General features: G+C 43.2%; 1 protein-coding gene across 1 annotated transcript in view; it reads left to right on the top strand.

Moving 5' to 3' along the window:
- MAP1B (microtubule associated protein 1B) overlaps positions 1 to 26,654 on the top strand; it is a 96,055-nt gene extending 69,401 nt beyond the window's left edge. Inside the window, exons 4-7 of the mRNA XM_077759969.1 lie at positions 2,359 to 2,499; positions 12,755 to 19,263; positions 22,399 to 22,633; positions 23,792 to 26,654. Coding sequence (XP_077616095.1) covers positions 2,368 to 2,499; positions 12,755 to 19,263; positions 22,399 to 22,633; positions 23,792 to 23,947 — 7,032 coding nt within the window. The 5' untranslated portion in view covers positions 2,359 to 2,367 and the 3' untranslated portion in view covers positions 23,948 to 26,654. The remainder of the gene's footprint in view (positions 1 to 2,358; positions 2,500 to 12,754; positions 19,264 to 22,398; positions 22,634 to 23,791) is intronic.
- The last annotated feature ends 823 nt before the right edge of the window (positions 26,655 to 27,477 follow it).

The raw sequence follows: 27,477 nt of genomic DNA, 5'->3' as shown, positions 1-27,477 counted from the left end.
GAGTGGTTGAAATCTTGGGTATTTATGGAGGGTGTGCCGCTGGGATAGCGTCTGGCTGGGATGTAGCAGGGGGAAGTAGACTACAAGTCCTCAAGCCAGGACATTCAGGACACAAATTTAGAGAAAAATGGTATGTTAGAGGCAAGCCCCCTTTAAGCCATTCTGCTCTCCCTCTAATCACCATTGAAAGGAGGATACGGGCCAATCAGGAGCATGGCTTTTGGTGCCAGACTCCCTGGGTTCTGCCACTTTTTAGCTGGTGGTCTTGGGGCAGATTATTTATTGTCTTTTTGTCTCAGTTTCCATCTTTGTGAAATGGAGATCACAATACTTGCGTTGTGATTAGAAGGGTCAAATGCTTAAAACAGAGCATGGCGTGTAACCGCTGAAATATAAATGCTGGTTGTTCTTCATATTAATATTATTATTACTATCACTTGTTGCCAAAAAGAATAACTGGGTATTTCAGAGACTACTGTAAGATAAGAACCTGGCTGAAGCGGGGACTCCCTGGCCCCCTCCAGGCCAGAGGAATTGATACCTCTCCATTTCCCACTTCTTTTATTACAGTTTAGCACTTTTGAGATTGAGTTGCTTCTTGGACATTAAAGTTGCCATAGTCCCTGTGGGGACTCCTTATCCACAGCATCTCTTCTGCCCATGCCTCGAGCCTATTTTTAAAAATTGAGAAAAAATCCACAAAATCCATCTTTTAAAGTGTACACTTCACTGGTTTTTAGTATATTCACAAAGTTTGTGTGCCTGTCATCACTGTCTATTCCAAAATATGTCCATCACCTGTCACCAGTCCCAAACCCATTCGGTGACAATCCCTGTTCCTCCCAGGTGCTGGCAACCGTTAATCTACTTCTTGCCTCTGTGGATTTGCCTATTCTGAGTATTTTAGATAATGGAATCATACGATATTCTGTATGGCTTATTTCATTCAGCATAATGTCTTCAAGAGTCATCACACTGTAGCGTATATCAGTACTCCATTCCTTTTTTATGGTCTGAATACTATTTCACTGCATGGATGTACCACATTGTGATGAATGGATATTCAGTTGATGGACATTGGGTTGCTTCTACTTTTTGCTTATCATTATGTAGCCTGTTTTTTTCTCTTTTTTAAAAGACTATTTATTTGAGAGAGAGAGAGAAAGAGAATGAGAGAGAGATCATGAGCAGGGTAGGGGCAGAGAAAGAGAGAGAGAGAATTCCAAGCAGGCTCTGCACGGTCAGCATGGAGCCTGATGTGGGGCTCGAACTCATGAGCTGTGAGATCATCACCTGAGTCGCGATCAAGAGTTGGATGCTCAACCAGCTGAGCTACCCAGGTGCCCCTGTGTAGCCTGTTTTTATCCCATTTCCACTGGCTCCAGATCAGCAGGACCTCTTTAACAGGCCATGAAAGTGCAAGGTTGAGGCAGATGTAGGCTAGTAGTCTCTCTGTGACTAACAGAATCAGGAAGTGAAGACAACTTGAAATGGGAAAGGAAAAATAAGGAATTGCTTTAAGGAATCCAAGCTTGCTTGTGGAGCAGAGGGGGCTGGAACAGTTACTGTGGTCCACGTGTGTTTCCTTGGTTAGAACTTAGGGTTCTTGGGTGCCATGGGTCACATCCTATTTACTTTTACATCCCACCCTTGGTGTCTAGCATGCTGCCTGGCAGTCAGTTTGTGCTGAACTGAACTGCGCTCAGAACAAATACCTTGGTACTTGGAGCAGCGTGTCTGCTGAAGGACAGACTGGCTTCCTGCCACTTAAAGAACAGAGAGTTCTTTCGTCAAACCATTTACAATTCTATTTAAAAGATTCCTATTTGAGAAAAAAAAAGATTCCCATTTGGGACAGCCTTTTGTTTATGTTCAGTGTTAGGCACCTTGCTGATCCCATTGGAGATGCCATTTGGAGATGAACTTTTGGTGTATGGCTTGGAAGGAAAGGGGTCCTGTATGGGAGGGGCTGACTTGGGACCCTCATTGGAAACCTGTGCTTCCTGAGGCAGCCGTCGGGGGATCTGGACTCTACTTGGTGACTCAACCTGTGAGTGTCACAGACTGTGCACTGCAAGGAGACACAGGTGTGGAACAAACGATTGCCAGTTGTAGACTGCTTTGTGAAAGGCAAGGAAACCAGGGGGAGAGAGTCAACCACCACTGCTGGCTTGGTCATTGCAGACATGGAAAATGGCGTTCACTGGCGAGCTGATGACCATAGTCGTTGTCTCTGTCCTTTTCCCTAGGGGAAATGAATGCGTTTCGTTGGCAATACATTTCAAGCCCTCCCAGGGCCAGCCCTGTCCTGAAAGCGTTGGATATGGCTCACATCCTGCTCCCTGTGCTTTGTTTCAGGTGCGCTTAATGATCACTGATGCTGCTCGACACAAGCTGCTCGTGCTGACAGGGCAGTGCTTTGAAAATACCGGAGAGCTCATTCTCCAGTCTGGCTCTTTCTCCTTCCAGAACTTCATAGAGATTTTCACCGATCAAGAGGTAGGCTCCTGTCTGGAAATATCCAAATTTACAGTTGGTTGCTTACAGTCGTAGCCCTAGGCCAGGGGGAACTAGGAGAAGGGGAGGGAATGTCACACCTCCTTTCAAATAAGCAAAACTGCATGATCCGACATAGGACAGTTCTACTCATCACCAAAAGAATTTAGAGCACCCCATCTATGATGAATTGGAACCATTCTTAACATGCCGGAGATACCGGTGGAGGGGTATTGGTACTGTTAGCATTTTACAGATGGCAAAAATGATGGAGAAAATTGAAATGACAGAGCCCAAAAGAAAACCCAGGTTTCTTCTTTCCTGAAAGAGTACTCCAAAGATCTCTTGGTCATTTCGTAGGATTTAACTGCCCTGATCTCTTTTCAGTATTTGTATTTACTTTTCCTGGTCTAATTATTTCTGATTGCCCTTATGTTTCATGCCTGGTCCCAATGTTTGAATGTGGGCTCAACAAAGACAGGGCTCAAGAAAAAGAGGCATGTAGGAAAATGGAGCATATCCATGCTCCAAGAAGAAGGTGGTTAAGGTAGCTAGACTAAACCTGGACATTAATATTTCTAATAAATATATATCTTCTTCAGTGATGATACAGAGGAGGTGTTAAATACTATAGGACATTAGTGGCATTCAGTAAAATCAGATTGAAGAGTTTAATTTGGGTGTTTCTGCTGGAAAATTTATTCTGGCTGGCAAATTCTCTTTCCAAAATAACTGTGCCTCTTTCATTTTGTTTATTTGTGTATCGTAGTTAGACAGTTCAGGGCCACCAGCTTAGTGGATTAGGGCCTGCCCATAGTGGATGACAGGTTTCTTCATGGAGGGGTTGAGGGATGTGTGCACGGGAGCAGTCTCCATGTCCATTTGAAAGCATCTTTCTGAGAACTTCCTGAGGTGGTGGCCTCTCTTTCTCCCATGTGTTGCAAAGGGCCATCTGTCTTTCTGCATTTAAGCTTCCTTAACCCTGGGGTTCACAGAGAGGTCCCTGTGTACCTGTCATTGCTGGCAAGAGCAGTAAATAAACCTCCCAGCTTTGTTTGGCTTGCCTGGAGGCTTTGTGAGAGCTCTGGCCAGGTGACATAACAGTGTTTCCCTCTCCCCGCACTGGGAGAATAGAAAACTGTGAAAGGAACATTTCACCCAACACTTAAAGCCCCTGCTTTCAGAAGGTACGATGTCAGCTGGGTTCTGAGGCAGACAGCCCTGGCTCCCCACAGCAGGAAGGGGCCCGAGGGTACACTCAGGGTGTACCCTCTTTACCGCTAGTACCATCTTTACCACTTGAAAACAAAGGCTTTCACCCCATCTTTCTCCAGAGCTTGTTATCTGTCCACCTCCGAGGCTACTAGAGTTCAGCCTGCATGATTGGAAATCACTGGACTAGACCAGTGGTCATCAGCCTTTTAGAGCCATGATTGCTTACTGTGGCCTTAGAAAAAGGATTTGAGTTCAGAATGAGTCAGTAACAAAGGGACCGTGAAGGTCACTCGTGTTCAGTTTTGTTACATTTATCCAGTCCTTCATAGATACTAGTCACTCCAGAGAAAGCAGAAACACCATTTAGGAAAAACAAAATGATGCATTTTTTAAGAATAAGAATAGCTAAAAATAAATGGGCCAAAAAATAGAATTATCAGTACATTTTGAGCTTCAGGTTGCGGGAGTCTTGGTCATTGGAGGTCAACTACAAAACCAGAATTTGCAGCTAGAACAGTCATCTGGCTAACCCACTCCTCCCTGAAATCTGAGGCTGGTGAAATCATGTCTCCTGGGACAGTTTTCAGTCTCTCTTCAGTGAGTTTTTCCTTATTTGTCTCATTGTATCTTCAAGGAAGGAATGTGCTCCCTTTTCCACTTGGTGATGTCTCTGACACCCTTCACCAATACTGCCAGTTTTTTTTTTCCTTCAGATTAATTGTTTTCAGTTCTGCACACTGTTCTTCATAAAAGAAGAGAGTAAAAGTTTCTTACATTCTCTAGTCACTCTCCACCAAATCTGTTGGGAGGAGGAGATGGGTATGGGAGAAATTCAGGAGTTGCCTTGGTCATGTTTTAGTGCCTTGGTGTTATGAGACAATTAGATACATGAGTCAAGGGCTCAAGGAACTCAGAGCTGAGCTGGAGATGATGTGGAAGCCATCACCATATTAAAACACAGATGAAGTGATCTAGAGAGAGAAGTGTATTAGAAGAGGAAGGGGCTCCAGTCTAGCATTTAGAGGTCGTGGCCAAGGAGAAGGAGCCAGCCATTTCATTTGGCTTGTTTGGTTTTAATCTAGTTTCTGTAAAATGTCATGACTCATAGTGGACACTGTACTCCAAGGGTCACTAACCGGGTTAGGATTGCATGTCAGTGACTTCTGTAGTTTTCAACGCAATTGTCTATTAAGTCTGAAAGTAACTTTTGACCATCAACATCCTAATTAAATGTCAATGGGGAGGGAATGCAGGCTTTGAGGAGTGCTGTCATTTACGTAAATTGGGGGCTCCCCTTAAGAAAAAGAGAACAAAATTATCAATACACAGTTAAGTACAGGGCTTTGGGAAGGGGCCATGCCAGTAAGGAGCCTTGAAGTTTAAGCTTCTTTAGCTTTATGATCAATCCACTTGACTGTCAGCTACAATCCCTGAGTCTTTTCCATGAATGTTGTGGTTAAGCCGCGTCTCCCAATCCTGTACTTCATCCAGCTCGTTTATTGGACCTTACATTTATCCCTTTCGAATGCCTTCCTGTTAGAGTTGACTTAGCCATCATCATCTCCACGTCAAGAGCTTTCGTAAATGTTTTAATTCTGCCTTCCCGCATTTTGCTATGCCTCCCATTTGCATGCCACCTACAGATTTGATAAGCATGTTTTTACCATTTTTATCCATGTCAGTGCTCACCAGAACATAAAAGAGCCCTAAGGCAGCCCATCATAGACCTCTGTCCAGGTTGACACTAAGCAGCAGGATTTACATGACTGACTTCAAATCCATTTAATTTGGCTATCACACTGTTCAAAGATCTTATTAAATGTCTTGCTAAAACCCAGAGATACATTGTCCACCGTATTTCCTCATTAGCCAAGCAAGTAACTTAATCACAAAAGGAAATGTAGTTAGAATAGGCAACATGGTTTAGAAATTCAAGTCTTACTTCATTATCTGCAGTAAAGTCATTTATTTCCTATATCTTCCTTCCTCTTCCAGTATGCCTTCATTTAATTAGAAAAATTAGGTAACAAAAAATACTATATTTGCCCCAGTATTTCTTCCAGTCATGTCTCTCATCTCTATCTGTGGGAACAAGGGAAGGGCAGTGTGCTTGAGAAGTATGAGCAGGCTCCCGTCACTTCCAAAGCAGCTACTCCCGGAAGACAGTACATATTGAATTGAGCAAGTGCAGTGCAGTTTAACAAACATCTATGGAGCTGATGGTGTATCAGGGAAGCAAAAATAATGATACAGAGTTATGAGGCTGTGTTTCCTTCTGTTCAGGAACTTTTACTATAATGGACTACACTAACCACCATTTACTATGATGATAATTTCTAAACTCTCTTAGAGGAAGACTGTTTCCGAGTCCAAGATTCATTCACAAGTTGCCATGCCACTGCTAACACTGTTGGCTCCTTATTGTTCTCCTGTGTGGGTTGCATAAGCATTGACTGAGTGGACACTCAGTCTTTGCCCCGAGGCTGTCACGCCAGCATGCCTGTTGGTACACAGGTCTAGAAGCTGGCTCGGGAATGGGGCGGGGAGGGGAGCAGGGGCTGTTTCTGCTGTGTAGCTCCAAGACTGTGGCAGCTATTCCTCCTACTCCCATCTGTCTCCTTTGTGACGGCCTCTCTGTAGCCCTGGGCTCTGCGTCCCCACCTCCTCATGCCTGGTTTGCAGCTGCTTTTATAGAGGGACTAGATTTTCCCTTTCTGAAAAGAAAGCTGTCCAGTCCTGACTTTCTTTTCTGCTTTCCCTTGTATGCTCTGTGTTTCTATTCACCAGGCACCTGCTGTTTTTCAGTACCCTTGACTTCCTCAAAATCCTATACAAACTTGCTTTCTTTTGGGGTCACATTTCCTTCATTTCATAGGAACTTCCCAGCCAGAAGTGAAAAGATGGAAAGGAGGGAGGTATTCTTCAAGTCTTTTTACCTTCTCCTTGAACTTTGTGATTAAAAACCCTCTATACACAGCTGGCTCATACCTAGCTGCCATACCCCTAAGAGTGGAATTTCAAAAGTTGAAATGAACTAAACTTAATTTTAAAATTAAGTCACTGTTAGAGACTCAGCAGTTTGAGTTTTCCTAGATTTTTCCTGCAAAATGTATTATAAAGCATGAAGAGTTTGTATGTACTTTACATGAAAATGAGGATTCAGAGAACCCTATTTTGGCTATAGTAATGATGATGAGGGTCTATGCGAAGTATTGGACAACAAACTCTATTTGGTGCTCATATTTGCTTTGGCCAGCACATCTGAGCTAAAGCTCCCCTAGATGTGCTTTTTTTCAGTTTTCTTACCTTCCAAAATCGTTGATTCTTGAAATTATTAAGCCAGAGATAAACACCAAAGTCAAAGGCTTCTTTTCTTTCTTTTTTAAAAAAATTTAAAAATAATTTATTGTCAGGTTAGCTAACATACAGTTTAGTCTTGGCTTCAGGAGTGGATTCCCATGATTCACCACTTACACACAACACCCAGTGCTCATCCCAAGTGCCCTCGTCAGTGCCCATCACCCATTTTGCCTACCTCCCAGCCCCAACTCCCATCAACCCTCAGTTGATTCTCTGTATTTAAGTCTCTTTTGTTTAAATGTATATTTATTTATTTATTTTTGGGAGAGAGAGAGAGAGAAATTTAAGTTTCTCAAATTCCACATATGAGTGAAAACATGTTATATTTCTCTGATTGACTTATTTCACTTAGCATAATATACTCTAGTCCCATCCATGTTGTTGAAAATGGCAAGATTTCATTCTTTTTGATTACTGAGTAATATTTCATTGTATACATATATACCACATCTTTATCCATTCATCAGTTGATGGACATTTGGGCTCTTTCCATAATTTGGCTATTGTTGAGAGCACTACTATAAACATTGGAGTACAAGTACCACTACGAATCAACACTTTTGTATCCTTTGGATAAATACCTAGTAGTGCAGTTGCTGGGTCACAGGGTAGCTCTATTTTTAATTTTTTGAGGGACCTACATGCTGTTTTCCAGGGTGGCTGCACCAGTTTGCATTCCCATCAATAGTGCAAAAGGGTTCCCCTTTCTCTGCATCCTCACCAACATCTGTTGTTTCCTGAGTTGTTAATTTTTAAGTCCTTCTGACAGGTGTGTGGTGGTATCTCATTGTGATTTTGATTTGTATTTCCCTGACGATGAATGATGTTGAGCATCTTTTCATGTGTCTGTTAGCCAGCTGGATGTCTTCTTTAGAAAAGTGTCTATTCATGTCTTTTGCCCATCTCTTCACTGGATTATTTGTTTTGTGGGTGTTATTTAATAAGCTTTTTTTTTTTTAATTTTAATGTTTATTTTTGGGAGATAGAGACAGAGTGTGAGTGGGGGAGAGGCAGAGAGGGAGACACAGAATCTAAAACAGACCCAGGCTCTGAGCTGTCGGCACAAAGCCCGACGCAGGGCTTGAACCCACAGACTATGACATCACGACCTGAGCTGAAGTCAGACTCTCAACTGACTGTGCCATCCAGGTGCCCTGATAAGATCTTTATAGATTTGGATACTAATCCTTTATCTGATATTTCATTGCCAAATATTTTCTCCCATTCCCATTGTGATCTGAAAATATGCATGTTATGATCTCAGTCCTTTTATATTTGTTGGAGACTGTTTTGTGACCCAGTATGTGATCTATTTTGGAGAATGTTCCAAGTGCACTTGAGAAGACTGTGTATTCTGCTGCTTTTGGATGAAAAGTTCTGAATATATCTGTTAAGTCCATCTGGTCCAATGTGTCATTCAGAGCTGTTGTTTCCTTACTGATTTTCTAGCTGACCTGTCCATTGCTGTAAGTGGAGCATTAAAGTCCCCTACAATCACATATTGTTATCTGTACATTTATTTATGTTTGTGATTAACTGATTTATATATTTGGGTGCTTCCCCATTGGGAGCATAAACATTTATAATTGTTAGCTCTTCTTAATGGATAGAGCCCTTATTTATGAAATAATGCCCTTGTTCATCTCTTGTTACAGTCTTTGTTTTAAAATCTAGTTTGTAGATTTTAAGTATCGCTACTCTGACTTCCTTTTGACATCCAGTAGCATGATAGATGGTTCTCCATCCCTTCCCTTTCAATCTGCAGTTATCATCAGGTCTAAAATGAGTTCTTTGTAGGCAGCATACGGATGGATTTTTTTTTTTTAATCCATTCTGACACTGCATGTTTTTTTGATTGAGGCATTTAGTCCATATACTTTTAGAGAGATTACTAAAAGATGTGGATTTAGTGTCACTGTGTTATCTGTAGGTTTTGTGCTTGTGGTGAGGTCTCTGGTCTTTTGTAGTCTTGTTGTTTTCCACTCACAGAGTCCCCCTTTAGGATCTCCTGCAGGGTTGGTTTAGTGGTCATGAAGTCCTTTAATTTTTGTCTGAGAAAGCCTTTATCTTTCCTATTCTGAATGACAGCCTTGCTGGATAAAGATTCCTGGCTGTATATTTTTCCTATTCAGCACATTGAATATTTCCTGCCACTACCTTCTGGCCTGCCAAGTTTCAATGGACAGGTCTGCTACTACCCTTATGTGTCTACTCTCAGGTTAAGGCCCATTTGTCCCAGTCTGCTTTCAGAATTCTCTCTTTATCTTTGTATTTTGCCAGTATCACTATGATTTGTCCTGGGGTTAACCTGTTTTTGTTGCTTTTCAGTGGAGTTCTCTATGCTTCCTGGGCTTGAATGTCTGTTTCCTTTCCCAGATTAGGGAAGTTCTCAGCTATAATTTGTTCAAGTAAACCTTCTGCCCCTTTCTCTCTTCTTCTTCTTCTGGAACTCCTATGATACGGTTATTATTTCGTTTCAATGCATCGCTTAGGTTTCTGATTCTTCCCCCATGGTCTAGTAATTTCCTTTCCATCTTTTTTTCTGCCTCATCGTTTTCCATAATTTTATCTTCTATTTCACTTGTTCTCTCCTGCTCCTTCCACCCTTGCTGTCACTGCATCTATTTTATTTTGCATCTCATTTATAGCATTTCTTAATTCATCGTGATTATTTCTTAGGTCTTTGATCTCTGCAGCAATAGATTCTCTGCTGCCTTATATGCTTTTTTCAAGCTCGGCAATTAGTCTTATGACTGTTATTTTAAATTCATGTTCAAATATATTGTTTATATCTGTTTTGAGCAGTTCTCTGGCTATCATTTCTTCCTGGAATTTCTTTTGAGGAGAATTCTTCTGTTTCATCACTTTGGCTAGTTTTCTGTCCTTTACGTGTCTTAACAGCTTGTTACGTGTCTTCACCCTGTGGGAACTACCATATTAAAAAGGGGTCATACACTGTCCAGGGCCTGGCACTTTAGGAAGTGTTTTTGGAGTGTGTTGTGTGCTCTCTGTTGTTGTGACTCTGGTTGTTTTATGTCCCTACTCATAGTGGTTGATTGTTTGGACCTTCTGTTGGGTGTGTTTTGATTTGTTCATTGAAATAACCCTGGATAAAGGTAAAAAAAAAAAAAAAAGACGATGGGGAAGCCTATCGCATACAAAGAGATAAATGAAAGGGGTGGGAAAAGGAGAGTAAAAAGGAAAAGCAAGGAAAAGAGAAGGAAAGAAAAGAAAAGTGAACAAGAAAACCCCATCAGCCTAACATATCAAACTGCCGGACAGGTGTCTGTTGGTGCCTTGAACTGGTGGCTGTACTGGTCTCGAGGAGGGGCCATCTGGCTGGCTCAGTGTCAATTCCACTTCAGTAGATAAGCAGTTACCGGGCACAGAGGGGGGCGGGTTTTGGTGTAGGCAGGTTCCGCCTCCACTGGGGGCCCCTGTCCTGTTCCCTGAAGCCCCCGTGTGTTGGTGATAGGGAGGAAAATGGTGACACCCTAGTCTCCTCCCCAGACTGGGTGTCTCAAACCACGCTGTTCCCGCAGCCCTCCCAGAGCGGCAGGGGTGGCCAGCTGGCCCCTGCTCCACAGTCTCCCAGTCTCCTGTGCCTCCGAGGTGCTCGGCTGGGATTCAAACCCAGTGTCGTAAAGGAAACCGCACCACACGGACCTGGTTCTGGGGTAGCGCCACTCTGCCCACCTGACAAAGGGCCTCTGGCTAGCGCCTGCAGGGTCTTTTGTCCTTGGAAGGCAATCCACCCTCTTCCCACCGTACTCAAGGGAGGGTTCTGTTCTCTCTCAGGGTGCCCCTGAGGTCACTACTGAGCCCTGGGGCCTGCTCCTCTTCCTCGTGCCCCCGCCCCAGGTGCATGCACTCGGCAGCAGCTCTGGTTAGGAGAGAGTCACGTACCCCTGAAAACTCCGATCTTGATCTCCTAAAGCTGTTTGTAAAGTAGAAACTAGCACGCTCCTTATTTCTCGTTCCTGGTCTGTGGTCCGAAGAGATTTTTCTTCTCTCCAGGCCTCTCTTTCTCTTCCTTTTGTCCCTCCACATAAGGGGTCTCCCACTGCATGCCTAGCTGCCTGTTTTCTCTCTCCCACTTCACAGCCATGCGCCTCTGTCCCACCAAGCTGTTCTCTTACCAAGTGTGGAGATCTTTCTGACACTCCGCAGCCTCTATTCCTGGATGTACCGCATGTTCTGGCCTCAGTATAGCTGTGTTTGAGGGACAAGGGAAATTCTGGTCCCCCTACTCCTCTGCCATCTGAACTCCTCTCCCAAAGGCTTCTTATTTTGCTATTTTGTGACCTTCACATCAAATGTAGGACAGATACACTCACTAAACAAAAATGTCTATTTTACTATAATCTAATGTAGGAAAATTTAGATTCTATAAATTATCCCTGTACACATACACACACCAGTAGCCACACTAGGAGGTGTGTGAGACAGAGAACACCACTCTAACACTGGAAGGCAAGAATCCAGACCTGTTGGTTTAGGGACACCCGAGCCAGGTGAAGTCTCTGCTTTACCCTTTCATAGTTTACCCTCAAACACACAGAGCTCTTTTCACTTGAAACTCTGGGCTGACTTACGAGCTTTGCTGTAACTGACAGAAGACTGGAGTTTATGACATGATTCTTCCTCACTAGTTACTAAGCCAAGATCATGAAACATATGGCCATCATATGGAGTGAGAAGGAGAATAGCATTTTTATTAAACTGACATTTTCTGTTTTTTTCCCCAGTTCACTCTTCTACATTCCCATCTTATGGTAGTAAATGATGCATCGAAAAAGTTTTGAGCCAAATTTGACCTTCACCACTCACATCCAGTTTGCCCTGAGAAGAGCAGGAGTTACGAGGGAGTAGAATGTCTCACCTTGAATTTAAACATGAGCAAATGGGGGACAAAGTGGGCCACTTGCTCATATAACTATCCAATTGGCTTTAATCATCATGACTTCAATCAAAGTATTTGTATTTGCAGAGAAGCTACTGTATGGACCACTCATGTTTTAAGGATGCCAGAACCAGTAAATTGTTGTAGTGATGGGCAGTCTAGAACTATCTGTCTCCAAGGGGAAGAAAATCATGTCAAACTTTTTTTCTTTTGTATCTACCAAATTCTAAAAGTAGTCAACAACAAGTGCACTAGATCTAAATTCCTTTAGCTTGTCAGTCAGGCCTTTTTGCTAAGCCCAATGGAATAAAAGAAAACACTTTATATAAGTGGTGAAATGACTCACATAGGCTCCCCTTGTGATTGTTTGAAGGACATTTTTGCATGGCAGGTACCTGGGGGTGAGATCCAAAGTATTTCATCACAACTGCTATGGCAATGGCACAGATCATTCTGATGGTCACTGGTCCTGGAACGGGAGCAGAGGTCTGGAGTTCCCCTCTTGGGCAAGAACAGATGCTAGAGGGGTCCCAGAGGAGGTGCTGGTGGTGAGGATGGGTGGCTGAGGCAGAAGGGAATAGTAGGAGGAGTCAGGACAGAGGCTATTCACCTTCCAGGATGGAAATATTTCCATATTTATCCAACTAGTGTCTCTGAAATCAGCCCTATGCACACCCAGTGGTCCTGTAATACTTAGTAATGGATGCAGATGATGGATCAGTGAAGACAGTCACTTAAAACTTTTCTTTCTTCCTTTATTATTATTTTTTTAAATCCCAGATTGGGGAATTACTGAGTACCACCCATCCTGCCAACAAAGCCAGCTTAACCCTGTTCTGTCCTGAAGAAGGGGACTGGAAGAACTCCAATCTTGACAGACACAATCTCCAAGACTTCATCAATATTAAACTCAACTCAGCGTCTATATTGCCAGAAATGGAAGGACTTTCCGAGTTTACTGAGTATCTCTCAGAATCAGTGGAAGTCCCATCTCCCTTTGATATCCTAGAACCTCCCACATCGGGTGGATTTCTAAAGCTCTCCAAGCCTTGTTGTTACATTTTTCCAGGAGGGAGGGGTGATTCTGCATTGTTTGCCGTGAACGGATTCAATATGCTCATCAACGGAGGATCAGAAAGGAAATCCTGCTTTTGGAAACTCATCCGACACTTGGACCGAGTGGACTCCATCCTACTCACCCACATTGGGGACGACAATTTGCCTGGAATAAACAGCATGCTACAGCGGAAAATTGCAGAGCTCGAGGAAGAACAGTCCCAGGGCTCCACCACGAATAGTGACTGGATGAAAAACCTCATCTCCCCCGACTTAGGAGTTGTATTTCTCAATGTACCTGAAAATCTGAAAAACCCAGAGCCAAACATCAAGATGAAGAGAAGCATAGAAGAAGCTTGCTTCACTCTCCAGTACCTAAATAAATTGTCCATGAAGCCCGAACCTCTCTTCAGAAGTGTAGGCAATACCATTGATCCTGTCATTCTTTTCCAAAAAATGGGAGTTGGTAAACTTGAGATGTATGTGCTCAACCCAGTTAAGAGCAGCAAGGAAATGCAGTATTTTATGCAGCAATGGACTGGCACCAACAAAGACAAGGCTGAACTAATCTTGCCTAATGGTCAAGAAATAGATATTCCAATTTCCTACCTAACTTCAGTCTCCTCTTTGATCGTGTGGCATCCGGCAAACCCTGCAGAGAAAATCATTCGAGTCCTGTTTCCCGGCAATAGCACCCAATACAATATCCTAGAAGGACTGGAAAAGCTCAAACATTTAGACTTTCTGAAACAGCCACTGGCCACGCAGAAGGACCTCACTGGCCAGGTGGCCGCTCCATCTGTGAAACAAGTAAAACTGAAACAGAGAGCTGACAGCCGAGAAAGCCTGAAGCCGGCTGCAAAACCACTTCCTAGCAAATCTGTGCGAAAGGAGTCTAAAGAAGAAACCCCTGATGTCACAAAGGCTAATCATGTGGAAAAGCCGCCCAAAGTTGAAAGCAAAGAAAAGGTGACGGTGAAAAAAGACAAGCCAGTAAAAACAGAGACCAAACCTGTAGTGACCGAAAAGGAGGTGCCGAGCAAAGAAGAGCTGCCTCCGGTCAAAGCCGACGTGGCCGAAAAGCAAGCCGCAGATGTCAAACCCAAAGTCTCCAAGGAGAAGACGGTGAAAAAGGAAACCAAGGCAAAACCTGAAGAAAAGAAAGAGGAGAAGGAAAAGCCAAAGAAAGAAGTGGCTAAAAAGGAGGACAAAACACCCATTAAGAAGGAAGAAAAACCAAAAAAGGAAGAGGTGAAAAAAGAAGTGAAAAAAGAAATCAAGAAAGAAGAGAAAAAAGAACCCAAGAAGGAGGTTAAGAAGGAAACCCCACTGAAGGAAGCCAAGAAGGAGGTGGTGAAGAAGGAAGAAAAAAAGGAAATTAAAAAGGAAGAAAAGGAACCCAAAAAAGAAATTAAGAAACTTCCTAAAGACTCAAAGAAACCATCTACTCCTCTATCTGAAGCAAAGAAACCAGCTGCATTAAAACCAAAGGTGCCCAAGAAGGAAGAGGCTGTCAAAAAAGATTCTGTTGTTGCTGGGAAGCCAAAGGAGAAGGGGAAGATTAAAGTCGTTAAGAAGGAAGGCAAGACACCAGAGGCCGCAGCTGCAGCCATTGGCTCTGTGGCCGCTGTGGCGGCAGCAGCTGGATTGGCAAGTGCCGGCCCTGCCAAAGAACTTGAGGCCGAGAGGTCCCTTATGTCATCCCCGGAGGATCTGACCAAGGACTTTGAAGAGTTAAAGGCTGAGGAGGTCGATGTGGCAAAAGACATCAAGCCTCAGCTGGAACTGATCGAAGACGAAGAGAAAGTGAAGGAAACTGAGTCAGCCGAAGCCTATGTCCTCCAGAAAGAGACAGAAGTCATCAAAGGCCCTGCCGAATCTCCCGATGAGGGCATCACCACCACTGAAGGGGAGGGTGAATGTGAACAAACCCCTGAGGAGCTGGAGCCGGTCGAGAAACAGGGGGTGGATGACATTGAAAAATTTGAAGACGAAGGAGCAGGTTTTGAAGAATCCTCAGAGACTGGAGACTATGAAGAGAAGGCAGAGACTGAGGAGGCTGAGGAGCCAGAAGAGGATGTTGAGGAAAATGTGTGTGTGAGCACCTCCAAGCACAGCCTTGTGGAGGAGGAAGAGAGCGCAAAGGCTGAGGCAGATGTGCATATCAAGGAGAAGAGGGAGTCTCTGGCCAGTGGAGATGACCGAGCAGAAGAAGACATGGATGAGGTGGTAGAGAAGGGAGAAGCTGAACAATCTGAGGAAGAGGGTGATGAGGAGGACAGAGCTGAGGATGCCAGAGAGGAAGACTACGAGCCCGAAAAAGCTGAAGCAGAAGATTACGTCATGGCCGTGGTTGACAAGGCCGCAGAGGCTAGCGGTGTCGAGGATCAGTATGGATTTCTTACCACACCAATCAAGCAACCAGGAGCCCAGTCTCCTGCCCAAGAACCTGCATCTTCAATTCATGATGAGACTTTACCTGGAGGCTCAGAAAGTGAGGCCACTGCATCTGATGAAGAGAATCGAGAAGACCAGCCTGAGGAATTCACTGCCACCTCTGGCTACACTCAGTCTACCATTGAGATATCCAGTGAGCCCACCCCAATGGATGAGATGTCTACTCCTCGTGACGTGATGAGTGATGAGATCAACAATGAAGAGACAGAGTCCCCGTCTCAAGAATTTGTAAACATCACCAAATATGAGTCTTCACTGTATTCTCAGGAATACTACAAACCTGCTGTTACATCACTCAATGGATTATCTGAAGGATCAAAAACAGATGCCACAGATGGGAAGGACTACAATGCCTCAGCCTCCACCATCTCACCACCATCATCCATGGAGGAAGACAAATTTAGCAAATCTGCTCTACGTGACGCTTACTGCTCTGAAGAGAAAGACACGAAAGCCAGTGCCACACTGGTGATCAAAGACACCATCTCAGCAGTTTCAGATGAAAAACTTAGCCCACCCAAGAGCCCATCCCTGAGTCCATCTCCACCATCACCCATAGAAAAGACCCCCCTGGGTGAACGCAGTGTGAACTTTTCTCTGACGCCCAATGAGATTCAAGTCTCAGCAGAGGCAGAAGCACTCCCAGTGTCTCCTGAGGTGACCCAAGAAGTAGTTGAAGAACATTGTGCTAGTCCTGAGGATAAGACCCTGGAAGTGGTGTCTCCATCTCAGTCTGTAACTGGCAGTGCTGGCCACACCCCTTACTACCAGTCTCCCACTGAAGAGAAATCTAGTCACCTCCCCACGGAAGTTACTGAAAAACCACCAGCAGTTCCAGTGAGTTTTGAATTCAGTGATGCCAAAGATGAGAATGAAAGGGCTTCCATAAGCCCCATGGATGAACCTGTGCCTGACTCCGAGTCTCCTATTGAAAAAGTTTTGTCTCCTTTACGGAGCCCTCCCCTAATTGGATCCGAGTCTGCATATGAGAGTTTTCTAAGTGCTGATGACAAGACTTCTGGTAGAGGTGCTGAAAGCCCCTTTGAAGGAAAGAATGGAAAGCAAGGCTTTCCAGATGAAATGAGTGCAGTGTCTGACATGACTTCTGCTGGTCTATTACAAGACAAACCAGAAGGGAAAAGCACAGACTTTGTACCAATAAAGGAAGACTTTGGTCAAGAGCAGAAAACTGATGATGTTGAAGCCATGAGTTCTCAATCTGGACTGGCTTTGGATGAAAGAAAATTAGGAGATGTCTCTCCTACACAAATAGATGTCAGTCAGTTTGGGTCTTTTAAAGAAGACACTAAGATGTCCATTTCCGAAGGCACTGTCTCAGACAAGTCAGCTACTCCTGTTGATGAGGGTGTAGCAGAAGACACATACTCTCATATGGAGGGCGTGGCCTCCGTATCCACAGCTTCCGTGGCTACGAGCTCATTTCCAGAGCCAACAACGGATGACGTGTCTCCCTCTCTGCATGCTGAGGTTGGCTCTCCACATTCTACAGAAGTTGATGACTCCCTTTCTGTGTCTGTCGTGCAAACGCCTACCACTTTCCAGGAAACAGAAATGTCTCCATCTAAAGAAGAATGTCCAAGACCAATGTCAATTTCTCCACCAGATTTCTCCCCTAAAACAGCCAAATCTAGGACACCAGTCCAAGATCACAGATCTGAACAGTCCTCAATGTCTATTGAGTTTGGCCAAGAATCCCCTGAGCACTCCCTCGCTATGGACTTTAGTCGACAGTCTCCAGATCACCCTACAGTGGGTGCAAGTATGCTTCACATCACTGAAAATGGGCCAACTGAAGTGGATTACAGTCCTTCTGACATGCAGGACTCTAGTTTATCACATAAGATACCACCAATGGAGGAGCCGTCCTACACCCAAGACAATGATCTTTCTGAGCTCATCTCAGTGTCTCAGGTTGAGGCCTCCCCATCCACCTCTTCAGCACATACCCCCTCACAGATAGCTTCTCCTCTTCAAGAAGACACTCTATCTGACGTCGTTCCTCCCAGAGATATATCCTTATATGCCTCACTCACCTCAGAAAAAGTGCAAAGTCTAGAAGGAGAGAAGCTGTCACCAAAATCTGATATCTCTCCACTCACCCCAAGAGAGTCCTCTCCTTTATATTCACCTAGTTTTTCAGATTCTACCTCTGCCGTCAAAGAGAACATAGCAGCTTGCCCCACTTCCTCTCCTCCACCAACGGATGCAGCATCTGCAGAGCCCTATGGCTTCCGTGCCTCAATGTTATTTGATACAATGCAACACCAGCTAGCCTTGAACAGAGATTTGACCGCATCTGGCATGGAGAAGGACATTGGAGGGAAGACACCTGGTGACTTCAGCTATGCCTATCAAAAGCCCGAGAAAACAACCAGGTCCCCAGGTGAAGAGGGTTATGAGTATGAGTCTTATGAGAAAACCACCCGGACCCCCGATATGAGTGGCTATTACTATGAGAAGATAGAGGGTACCACAAAATCCCCATGTGACAGTAGCTACTCATATGAGACCATTGAGAAAACCAGCAAGACCCCCGAAGATGGTGGTTATGCCTATGAAATCACTGAGGAGACCACACAGATCACTGACGAGGGTGAGTACAGCTATGAGGCAAGTGAGAAGACCATGAGGACCCCTGAAGTGAGTGGTTACAGCTATGAAAACACTGAGAGGTCTTCTAGAAGGCTCCTGGATGATATCAGCAATGGCTATGATGACTCTGAAGATGGTGGCCACACGCTTGGGGATTCCAGCTACTCCTATGAGACCACTGAGAAAATCGCCAGTTTCCCCGAGTCTGAAAGTTACTCCTACGAGACATCGACAGCAACTGCACGAGCCCCTGATACGCCCACATACAGTTATGAGGACACAGAGAAAATCACTAGAACCCCACAAGCATCTGTGTATTCCTACGAGACTTCAGACCAGTGCTACACCGTAGAAAAGAAGTCTCCCTCAGAGGCTCGCCAGGATGTTGACTTATGCCTTGTGTCCTCCTGTGAATACAAGCATCCCAAGACAGAACTCTCACCCTCCTTCATTAATCCCAATCCTCTCGAGTGGTTTGCCAGTGAAGAGGCAACTGAAGAGTCCGAGAAGCCCCTCACCCAATCAGGGGGAGCCCCACCACCGCCAGGAGGAAAGCCACAGGGGCGACAATGTGATGAAACCCCTCCCACCTCAGTCAGCGAGTCGGCACCATCCCAGACCGATTCTGATGTTCCCCCGGAGACTGAAGAGTGCCCTTCCATCACAGCTGATGCGAATATCGACTCTGAAGATGAATCCGAAACCATCCCCACAGACAAAACCGTCACGTACAAACACATGGACCCACCTCCGGCTCCCATGCAGGACCGCAGCCCTTCTCCACGCCACCCTGACGTGTCCATGATGGACCCGGAGGCCTTGGCCATTGAGCAAAACCTGGGCAAAGCTCTGAAGAAAGATCTGAAAGAGAAGACCAAAACCAAAAAACCAGGTACAAAGACCAAGTCCTCTTCACCTGTCAAAAAGGGTGATGGGAAGTCTAAGCCTTCTGCAGCTTCACCAAAACCAGGGGGCTTGAAAGAATCCTCAGATAAAGTGTCCAGAGTGGCTTCTCCTAAGAAGAAGGAATCTGTGGAAAAAGCAACAAAAACCACTACCACTCCAGAGGTCAAAGCCGCACGTGGGGAAGAGAAAGACAAGGACACCAAGAATGCCGCCAATGCCTCCACATCCAAGTCGGTAAAGACTGCAACTGCAGGTAGGTGGAAGGTGCCGGCATCCTGATCCAGGCCACAGCTGTGCCGCTTTGACTGGAGTCTTTGAATTGCCATGTGACTTGGTACTGGGAAGGGGAGAGGGTCCATCTCTGCCTTCCCTTTTCCTATTCTCTAATGTCAAAAGGTGTGGATCTCAGCCCAACGTGGCTGTAGGCTTGAGGGTAGTGCAGCATACTGCCCAGAGCGGCTCTGATTCACCAGGTAACAGTTGTCTGGGTTTGCTCCATTCTGCAACACAGCGACCACAGCCTTGTTCTAAATCTTCAGAACCAAGGATGTGTGTTTGAAGCTCCTCTGGAAAACTGTTGACACAGGCCTCTGAATCAAGCTAATAAGGTGACACAGGCCACGAGCTCGCAAAAGCATAGGGAGGGCCAGAGTGCCAAGCCAAGCCTGGTGTGAACGGCATGGGCCCAAGAGATAGATTTAATTCTTTTATAAAAAATTTTTTTAAGATTAATATTCTTCAAAGTTATAACATTTAAAATTAAAAATTGGAAAATTTTTAATTAAAAAAAATCACCATTCTAGAGCTACATCCACATTAAAAGCAGCACTCTGTTTTCTTATTGGCCAATGAATATCCTAATTTCAGCTGACCATACCCAGTACAAATTGAGAGAAAAGCATTAAAGTCTCTTCGTAACCCCCCTCTTACGCCATAGTCTCCCGAACAGAGAGTCAGGATTCTATTCCAGGTTGAAATTCAGTTGGCAGGAGGAGACATCCCTGACTTAGGATCATTTCTGGTTTGGTACCAGTTCCCTTATTTATTCATCAAGTTCTCAGCGATGACCTGGGTTTCTGATCGCCCCGCTTCGTTTTGCTCCTTCACACCAATCATAGGGTTTTGCATTGATACATTGTTATTTCCTTTATGTAGTTATTCAGGGATTTTAGACCTCAGTTCACAAAGGAATGCAAATTGACCCAACTGTTTAAAGAAAAAAATGATTTAAATAACATTTCTTCATTTATTAGGGAAAAAAATCTGATAGCTGAATTGTGGGACTCTCAAATTCAGTACATTTTAGGAAGTATCACTTAATAGCTGGCAAGTTTTACTTTAAGCAACCTGGGGGGTCAATTTCAAGCCTGACTTCTCGTCAGTTTTCCTCTTTGTACCTGCATGCAGAAAACAAACTTAGTTTGTTCATGCTCAGAACTGATGGAAAACCACTAGGTAACTAACATCTTGGTCTGAAAGAGTTGGCTACTGACCTGTCCTTAGGAGAACACAGAAACCCTTTCAAACAGATAAAAACCAACTGAAATTTGCTACCAAACTTGCCAAATATATACATTCTAACCCACTCAGTTGGTTTTATAAAACATTTTTTGTTTGGTCATTTAAAGAGACAGTCTCAAGACTAAGTAATAAATAAAGTTCTTTTGAATTTACTTTTCCAATAGATTTCTAAAACAACAAAACTGCATTATTAATTGATTTTTAAAACAAATGTGGGTTGACTGCTGTCAGCTTCCCTCTTGTGCTTCTATGAGCAACATTCATTTGGTTTCGATGGTAGTGATTTCAGCATGCAAGGAAAAATTGCAGACATTTTTAATTATTAGAACTGTAACAATTAAATCACAAACTTCTGCTCTAAGTCAATTCTTCGGTAGGCCTAAATATGGACATTCTGAGAGCTTTTAGCTCACATTCATTAAAATGGCTAGTTATTCATTAAAATGAGTCCATTTATCCAATTATCAGTTTGGCTGATTCTCATCACTCCCCTCTACAAGTAAAATTGGACAATTGATGGAATTCATTGGTGGTTTTGACTCTGGGGTGACAGTCTTTAATGATCCTATGGAGAAAGGAAAGAGGATTAAATATATATATAGGACCCAGCTGGTATTTTAAATGACTTTATAGTAGTGGTCTCAACCCAACTGCACATTAACATCATCTGGGATGCTTTTGAAACAGGGTGGTGCCCACACCCTGCTCCAGTCCTGTGAAGTCAGATTCTGGGGTGTGGGGCCTGGGCATCAGTATTAAGCTTGCTAATTGATAATATTTATACAGCCAGGCTGAAGAAGCACTGCCTTAGAATGCTGGTTCTATTACTGTTTCAACAAGTTTAAGCCTTCTAACCAGAATAAGTCAGAAAGCCATCTCATCAGACAAGGTGCCAGGAAAGTTTTGGGCTCTCTTTCATTCTTTTAAATGTTTATTTATTTAGAAAGAGAGAGAGAGGGAAAGCAAGCGAGAGAGTAAGGGAGGGGCAGAGGGAGAGAATCCCAGGCAGGCTCCTCACTGTCAGCACAGAAAAGCCCATGTGAGACTCAATCCCACAAACATGACTGGAGCCAAAATCAGAAGTTGGGTCACTCAACCGACTGAGCCACCAAGGGGCCCCTGCTTGGATTTTCTGTTTTAGATCAGGAGTTTAGATAGCCAGATGCCCCTTTCCCCAGTCTCGTATGTCTTGATTGGCTAGAGAAAGCCTAGTCTTTCCAAACCTTCATCTTGCCACCATTTGGTAGCCAGCCTTGCCTAGGGAGAGATGTCTCACTTTTCAGAGCACTGTGCTAGGAGACAACACGGCATTTCATCAGTTTATGAACAAAGTTGAGTTCTGGGGGCCTTGGCGATCATAGAAGGTTAAGATTGGAATCATTTACTAAGTCAAATACTGGGGTATAATATTCAGCTGTGAGCAGAGTTGCTATCACATGAGATCCTAACATGGATTACTAACATTGCTTAAGTTGGGTTTGCCAAATGCAGAGGATTCCTTTTGACTTTCAAAATCTATTTCTTAGATCACTTTCCACATTAAGTTGCACATTAGTAGCAGCTCTTTTAGGACTATTACTGCCTAGTTCCATCTTTTGGGGAGGCCTTGAAACTCCTCTTCCTTTCTAATGGGTTGTCCATAAAGGGAAACCATCCCATTCTGCATTTCTTCCTTCGAGATGGTAAACAACCATGTTACACTTTCTTAAGTTGCAGGTGTTAAATGCGCTATACGAGAGAGGGAAATGCCCAGTGCCCCTCTGCATGTCCTGCAGGACCTCCTTGGGGAATGAGTAGGGAAGAAGTACCAGACCAGTGGGTTTCTTTGCATTTCCGTGACCCTTGCTTTTCTCTTTGTTTATCTCCCGAAGGACCAGGAACCAGCCCTCCAAGCCCTCAGCTGTGCCTCCAGGCCCCCCTGTGTATTTGGACCTGTGCTATATTCCCAATCACAGCAATAGTAAGAATGTTGATGTCGAATTTTTCAAGAGAGTGAGGTCATCCTACTATGTGGTGAGTGGGAATGACCCTGCTGCTGAGGAGCCCAGCCGGGCTGTCCTGGATGCCTTGTTGGAAGGGAAAGCCCAGTGGGGCAGCAACATGCAGGTAAGAGCCCCGAACAGCGTCTGTACTGCACATGGAGCTGTGTCCAGAGGCAGAGGGAAGGAATCGTGTTTACCGCCTAAGATGCCCCATGGGTGTGTCACACATGAAATATCCTGAGGACAAAAGTACATTTCACACAAAGACAGTCTAGAATATTATTCTTGGCACCACCAACAACCACGTCTGGGAGGAAAGCCACTTCACCATCCTAAGGCATAATTCACATATCTACAAAATGGGCCCAAGATTACTTGCCCTTCCTCCTAATATACCAAGAATATGTGTATATGAATCAAAATGATATTTCCATGTGAGGGCTACTAAGGGATTGTCTTTTCTCCTTTGTGTTTCATTAATAGACCAAATCTGGGTGCAGGGCCATTTAGAAAATCACCTGTCCATGTGAAATCCCACAGGAGGGGCACTGCTGAAAATGGTCCCCAGAAAGACACTCCTAGATCACAAATGTCATAACTCGCTATGAACCACTCCTTTTTTGGCTGTGATCTTCACTAATCTCAGTTTCACCTGTGGTTTTGGAGTCACCTAGTAAACTGTATTTGCATAATATTAATATCAAATAGAATTGCTAGTTGATTATATCAGATCTCATGAGAAACACCCAGTGGCCTCCTAATGAATAGTACATGGAATTTTTACTATTCAAGCCAGTACCCACCCACCATCCCCAGCCACACACATAAAGATACAAATCTTTGTTCTCAGGATGAAGTATTAGTTACACACAGTTGGGCAGCAATGGTAACCAAAGGCTCCTGGATTTAATCCTCAGTGTCTTTAATGCAAAATATACCAAGTGTGTCAAAGGAAATACAAGCAATTCCACTTTAACTGAAGCCCTTCTTCTCTTAACACTAAAGAACTGAAAAACTGATGATGGAGATGAACTCATTGACTAGTCACGAGTTGCTTTTGGTTCTAGTCTTGAACTCTCCCAGAAAAACTTAATTTTTTGGAACTTTATTTTGATTCCTGGAAGATGTAAGTTGAAAATTCCTATGTATGTCTGGAAAAAAATAAAGTTTGCTTTCTTTACCACCTCCTTTTCTTTTAGTAGTCTAATACCTAGTTATTGTTTTATTTCTTCATTGCATTTCTGGCTTTGCCCTTAAACAGCTATTTTCTCTCCCCCTGCAGGTAACCCTGATCCCTACCCATGACTCAGAAGTGATGAGGGAATGGTACCAAGAGACCCATGAAAAACAACAAGACCTCAACATCATGGTTTTAGCAAGCAGCAGCACAGTGGTTATGCAAGATGAATCCTTCCCTGCATGCAAGATTGAACTGTAAAAACCAAGGCCAGCCACACCACAGGATTTGAACTTTGTTTCCAGAAATTCTTCAATTTGAAACCACCTTTTCTAAAAAGTCAATTCATCTAAATAAGTCACTGAACTGTTACCTGCCAAACGCTATACTGTGTCATGGTGATGCAAGTCACTAATATTTCTTAGTTTTTGCTGATTGCTAAGGGAAGTAACAATATTCCCACAATAGGGTTCAAGTTACTGCAAAATTACCTACCCCAGTTCATCTCTGCTGAACATTTGGAAACCATGCACTAGCAAACCCAACTGACTTCTGCTAGGTAGAGGCATTTGTCTTAGAGAGAGAGAGAGAGAGTGAGCGAGAGAGCGAGAGAAAGAAAGAGCGCACGCGCACAAAGGGAACACAGGAGAGAGAGAATGAGAATGAAAAAGAATGCAGGAGAAGGAGATGGAATGGTAGAGAGTGCGGGTGAGATACCCAGAGAGAAAGAGAGAGCAAGGTGGGGTAAGGAGGAGAAAATAACCAACAGGTCTGCATTTTCTCAGGCAGTCTATATTCTGTAGTCTACACACTCAACGTTCTCAACTTGTGTCAGTCTGAGTCATCAAAAAGGTCTTAATTTCCTAAAACAGGTTAGCTGGAAGGAAACAAAAAGAACAAAACTTGTTATGAGGGCATGTGAGATTTTCACGCCTTAATTAAGCTCCTTCGTTTTGAAGGCTGCACACTGACATAATATAGTGCATGTAGACTGGATGTGCAAGTGGTTTGAACCCCATTCAGAACTCTCAGACTCTTCAGACACACGAGTAGATTGATCTAAGGCATGCTCCCAGCATTTGTCCACCCGGTTAGTCCACTCTGAGTCAATGAACCTGCATGCAGAAACACCCAAGTCCACCCCAATTAATAAGCAAATACCAAAGCGGTTGGGAGTACATACGGTAGACAATTTGCCTTAGAAAGTGACTTGAATGTACAAAGATACTTGATGCACTTAATTTTTTAATGTGAGACCGCAAGTTTATAAAACATCCATGTAGGATTATAGATACTCCAGTTAAAGGAGCAAGTGTGTGCGCGTGTGGGGGTCCTAGAAGCTGATCTGATTGGTGCAGCGGCTTGATGCTGAGTCACATGTGTTGGCTACCACCTCAGTGCACCTGCGGCCCCTCAGCCAAACAAGTTGAGCCTTTCATAGCTTCTTTACTACTGCAAGTTCCAAGACTGAAATGGCTTCTATGATCAGACCTGGGAAAACAGCGAGTCTTATGGTGGAAGAGGTTCTTGGCAAGTGTACAGTATTTACCTTCCTTTGTCTTACATTGGCTTTTTTTAATTTTTTTTTTTAGTTTTTCATTAATTTCAGCATAATTATGGGAACAAGTGTACAGAATTTTTTTTAAGATATGTGAGGACTTTTCATAGATGAACTTTTTAACAGAGGTTTTCATTTAAAGGAAAATGCAAAGAAAATTTCAAGTGACAGTCTTTTTTTTTTAAGTCTTTCCTAAGACAAAAAATGAAAAATGTTTTTTGAGGTTCTGGTGAGATTGAAGTCTGATATTGCAGTAATAATATTTATTAAAACCCATAACTATCAGGAATAGTGATACCTCCCACCCCTTGATTCCCATAACATAAAAATCTGAGTATGTGTTATTTGAGAGTGGGGGAGAAGAATAGCATGGTAGGCTACTTTTCCAGGCCTTTACATCACCCAGTGGTATTGTACATACTTCTTTCAAGATCTTTAACCAGGAGGTAGAAGAGCCAAGACCAGATCAAAGAACACTAGCAAAAATTTGCTTTGGGATTTCCTCTTCTGGAAAAAATGTACAAGAAATAATTCACTGAAAGCAAATGAATTCCCATCTCCTACGATTCATCGTGTAGAGTTCAGAGATCTTCATCATTGTCATCATTGAACTGTGAACCTGGAAGCCGGATCACGATTAAAACTGACGTCAAGTTTCAAGTTGCAGATCAATGCACCCAGTGTTCTGATGTGGCAAACTTCTCAGTGACCACTGTGCTGTGCTCTGTCACGTTGTGTTTCCTGCAGACTCTTAAGATCTATGGAGTAGTGAACAATGACCTCATTTTATTTTCTATGTTAGTTATTTATTTCAAAATTAACATTTTAGTTTATTTTTGTCTGATAAGTGTATGTTTTGCACTGCTAACTACTATGAGGGTTTAAACATTGCTTCTTCAGGGTCCCTTCATTGAGGACCTATGCAGTCTACTTAATGCTGTGAATTACATTTTTCAAATGTTTTAATTTTTTTTTAAAAAAATTAATATTCTATTTTTTTTAGGCTTCTCTAGAAATGCAGCTTTTATTTATTACCCCAGTTCTTTCAAGTCCTTAAGAACAACACTTGATAAAGGGTACAAAAGCTTAACACGAAATGGAAAACTCATTGTAAAAAATGGATTTTGCTGAGTATAAACTTTATCTACTTCAGACTTATTTTATGAGACAACCTAAGATACTCATGATAGTAAATGGTTAGTTATGGAGTCAGCTGGGTCCTTGTAATACATGGGAAGAAAAACTGATTTCCAGCCTTCTTGCCAAATCCAGACCGCTGGTTGATTTTCTTTGATAGAAGAGGGAATTATTTTCCAATTTCCCAAATTAAATTTATTTAACATGTGCATTATTTTGCTTTTTAAAAAAATACAAACATTTATGGCTGATCCTTGATAATAAGCATTTTATCTTNATGGGATTTTATGAGGAAAATACACAAAAGCTGTCACTGGTCAGCTGGCTCTTTTTCCTGTTAATTATATCAGTACCTTTTTCCATCCATTGTTCTCAGTGATGACCACAGAGCTTGAGTGTACCAGGAAAATCAATTATGTGCATTGCAGGTTGCTCCTGTCTTTCCAGACAACTTTCCTACCTGTGTGACTAACCTAATTTTGCTAGTTCCATAAATACACAATTAGTTTAGTAACAGCCATCACAATGTACCATGTACATTCATGGTGAGAGCTAAGGATTGACACAGACTTCTAGGAGTTTTATTCATACTGATTCTTTAATCCAATTGTACAGATTGAATATTTGAGTGAAAGGAATTTACACTCTATTTAAATGATGAGACTCCATCGAGAGGGCTCTCATGATCATGAACTTTTTGGTAGTATTCTTAAGCAAAATTCTACAGAGACTAAATGTTAGAGATGATCCTCCACTTCCAATTTTAATGAATTCTATCCCCTTTCTCAAAACCCATCCCCCATGNCCCAATGCCATTTTCCATGAAGTTCACAAAAAAATTTTTTTTAAACCTTACATATCCTAGTGAATGGTTTCCCCAGTGTATATGAATGTTTTAAGTGTCTCCAATAGCTTACGCAGTTTAGGAGCTTTTTCAATACTCATTTAATATTAAAGATTCAATCATTTGCTAATGAAAATTCTACCACCTTCCATTTTCTGTTACCAAATTTTGGCTCTCAGGAGCTGCTCTATAATTCTGAAGTTGCTTTTCTTGCCACTCTTTAGTCACCTGCCACAGAAGGTTCTTGCTCGG

This window comes from Crocuta crocuta, unplaced genomic scaffold, assembly GCF_008692635.1.
Source record: "Crocuta crocuta isolate KB4526 unplaced genomic scaffold, BGI_CrCroc_1.0 scaffold503, whole genome shotgun sequence".
NCBI lineage: Eukaryota > Metazoa > Chordata > Mammalia > Carnivora > Hyaenidae > Crocuta > Crocuta crocuta.
The sequence above is the reverse complement of the archived record's forward strand: the minus strand, read 5'-3'. Positions and strand labels throughout refer to the sequence as shown.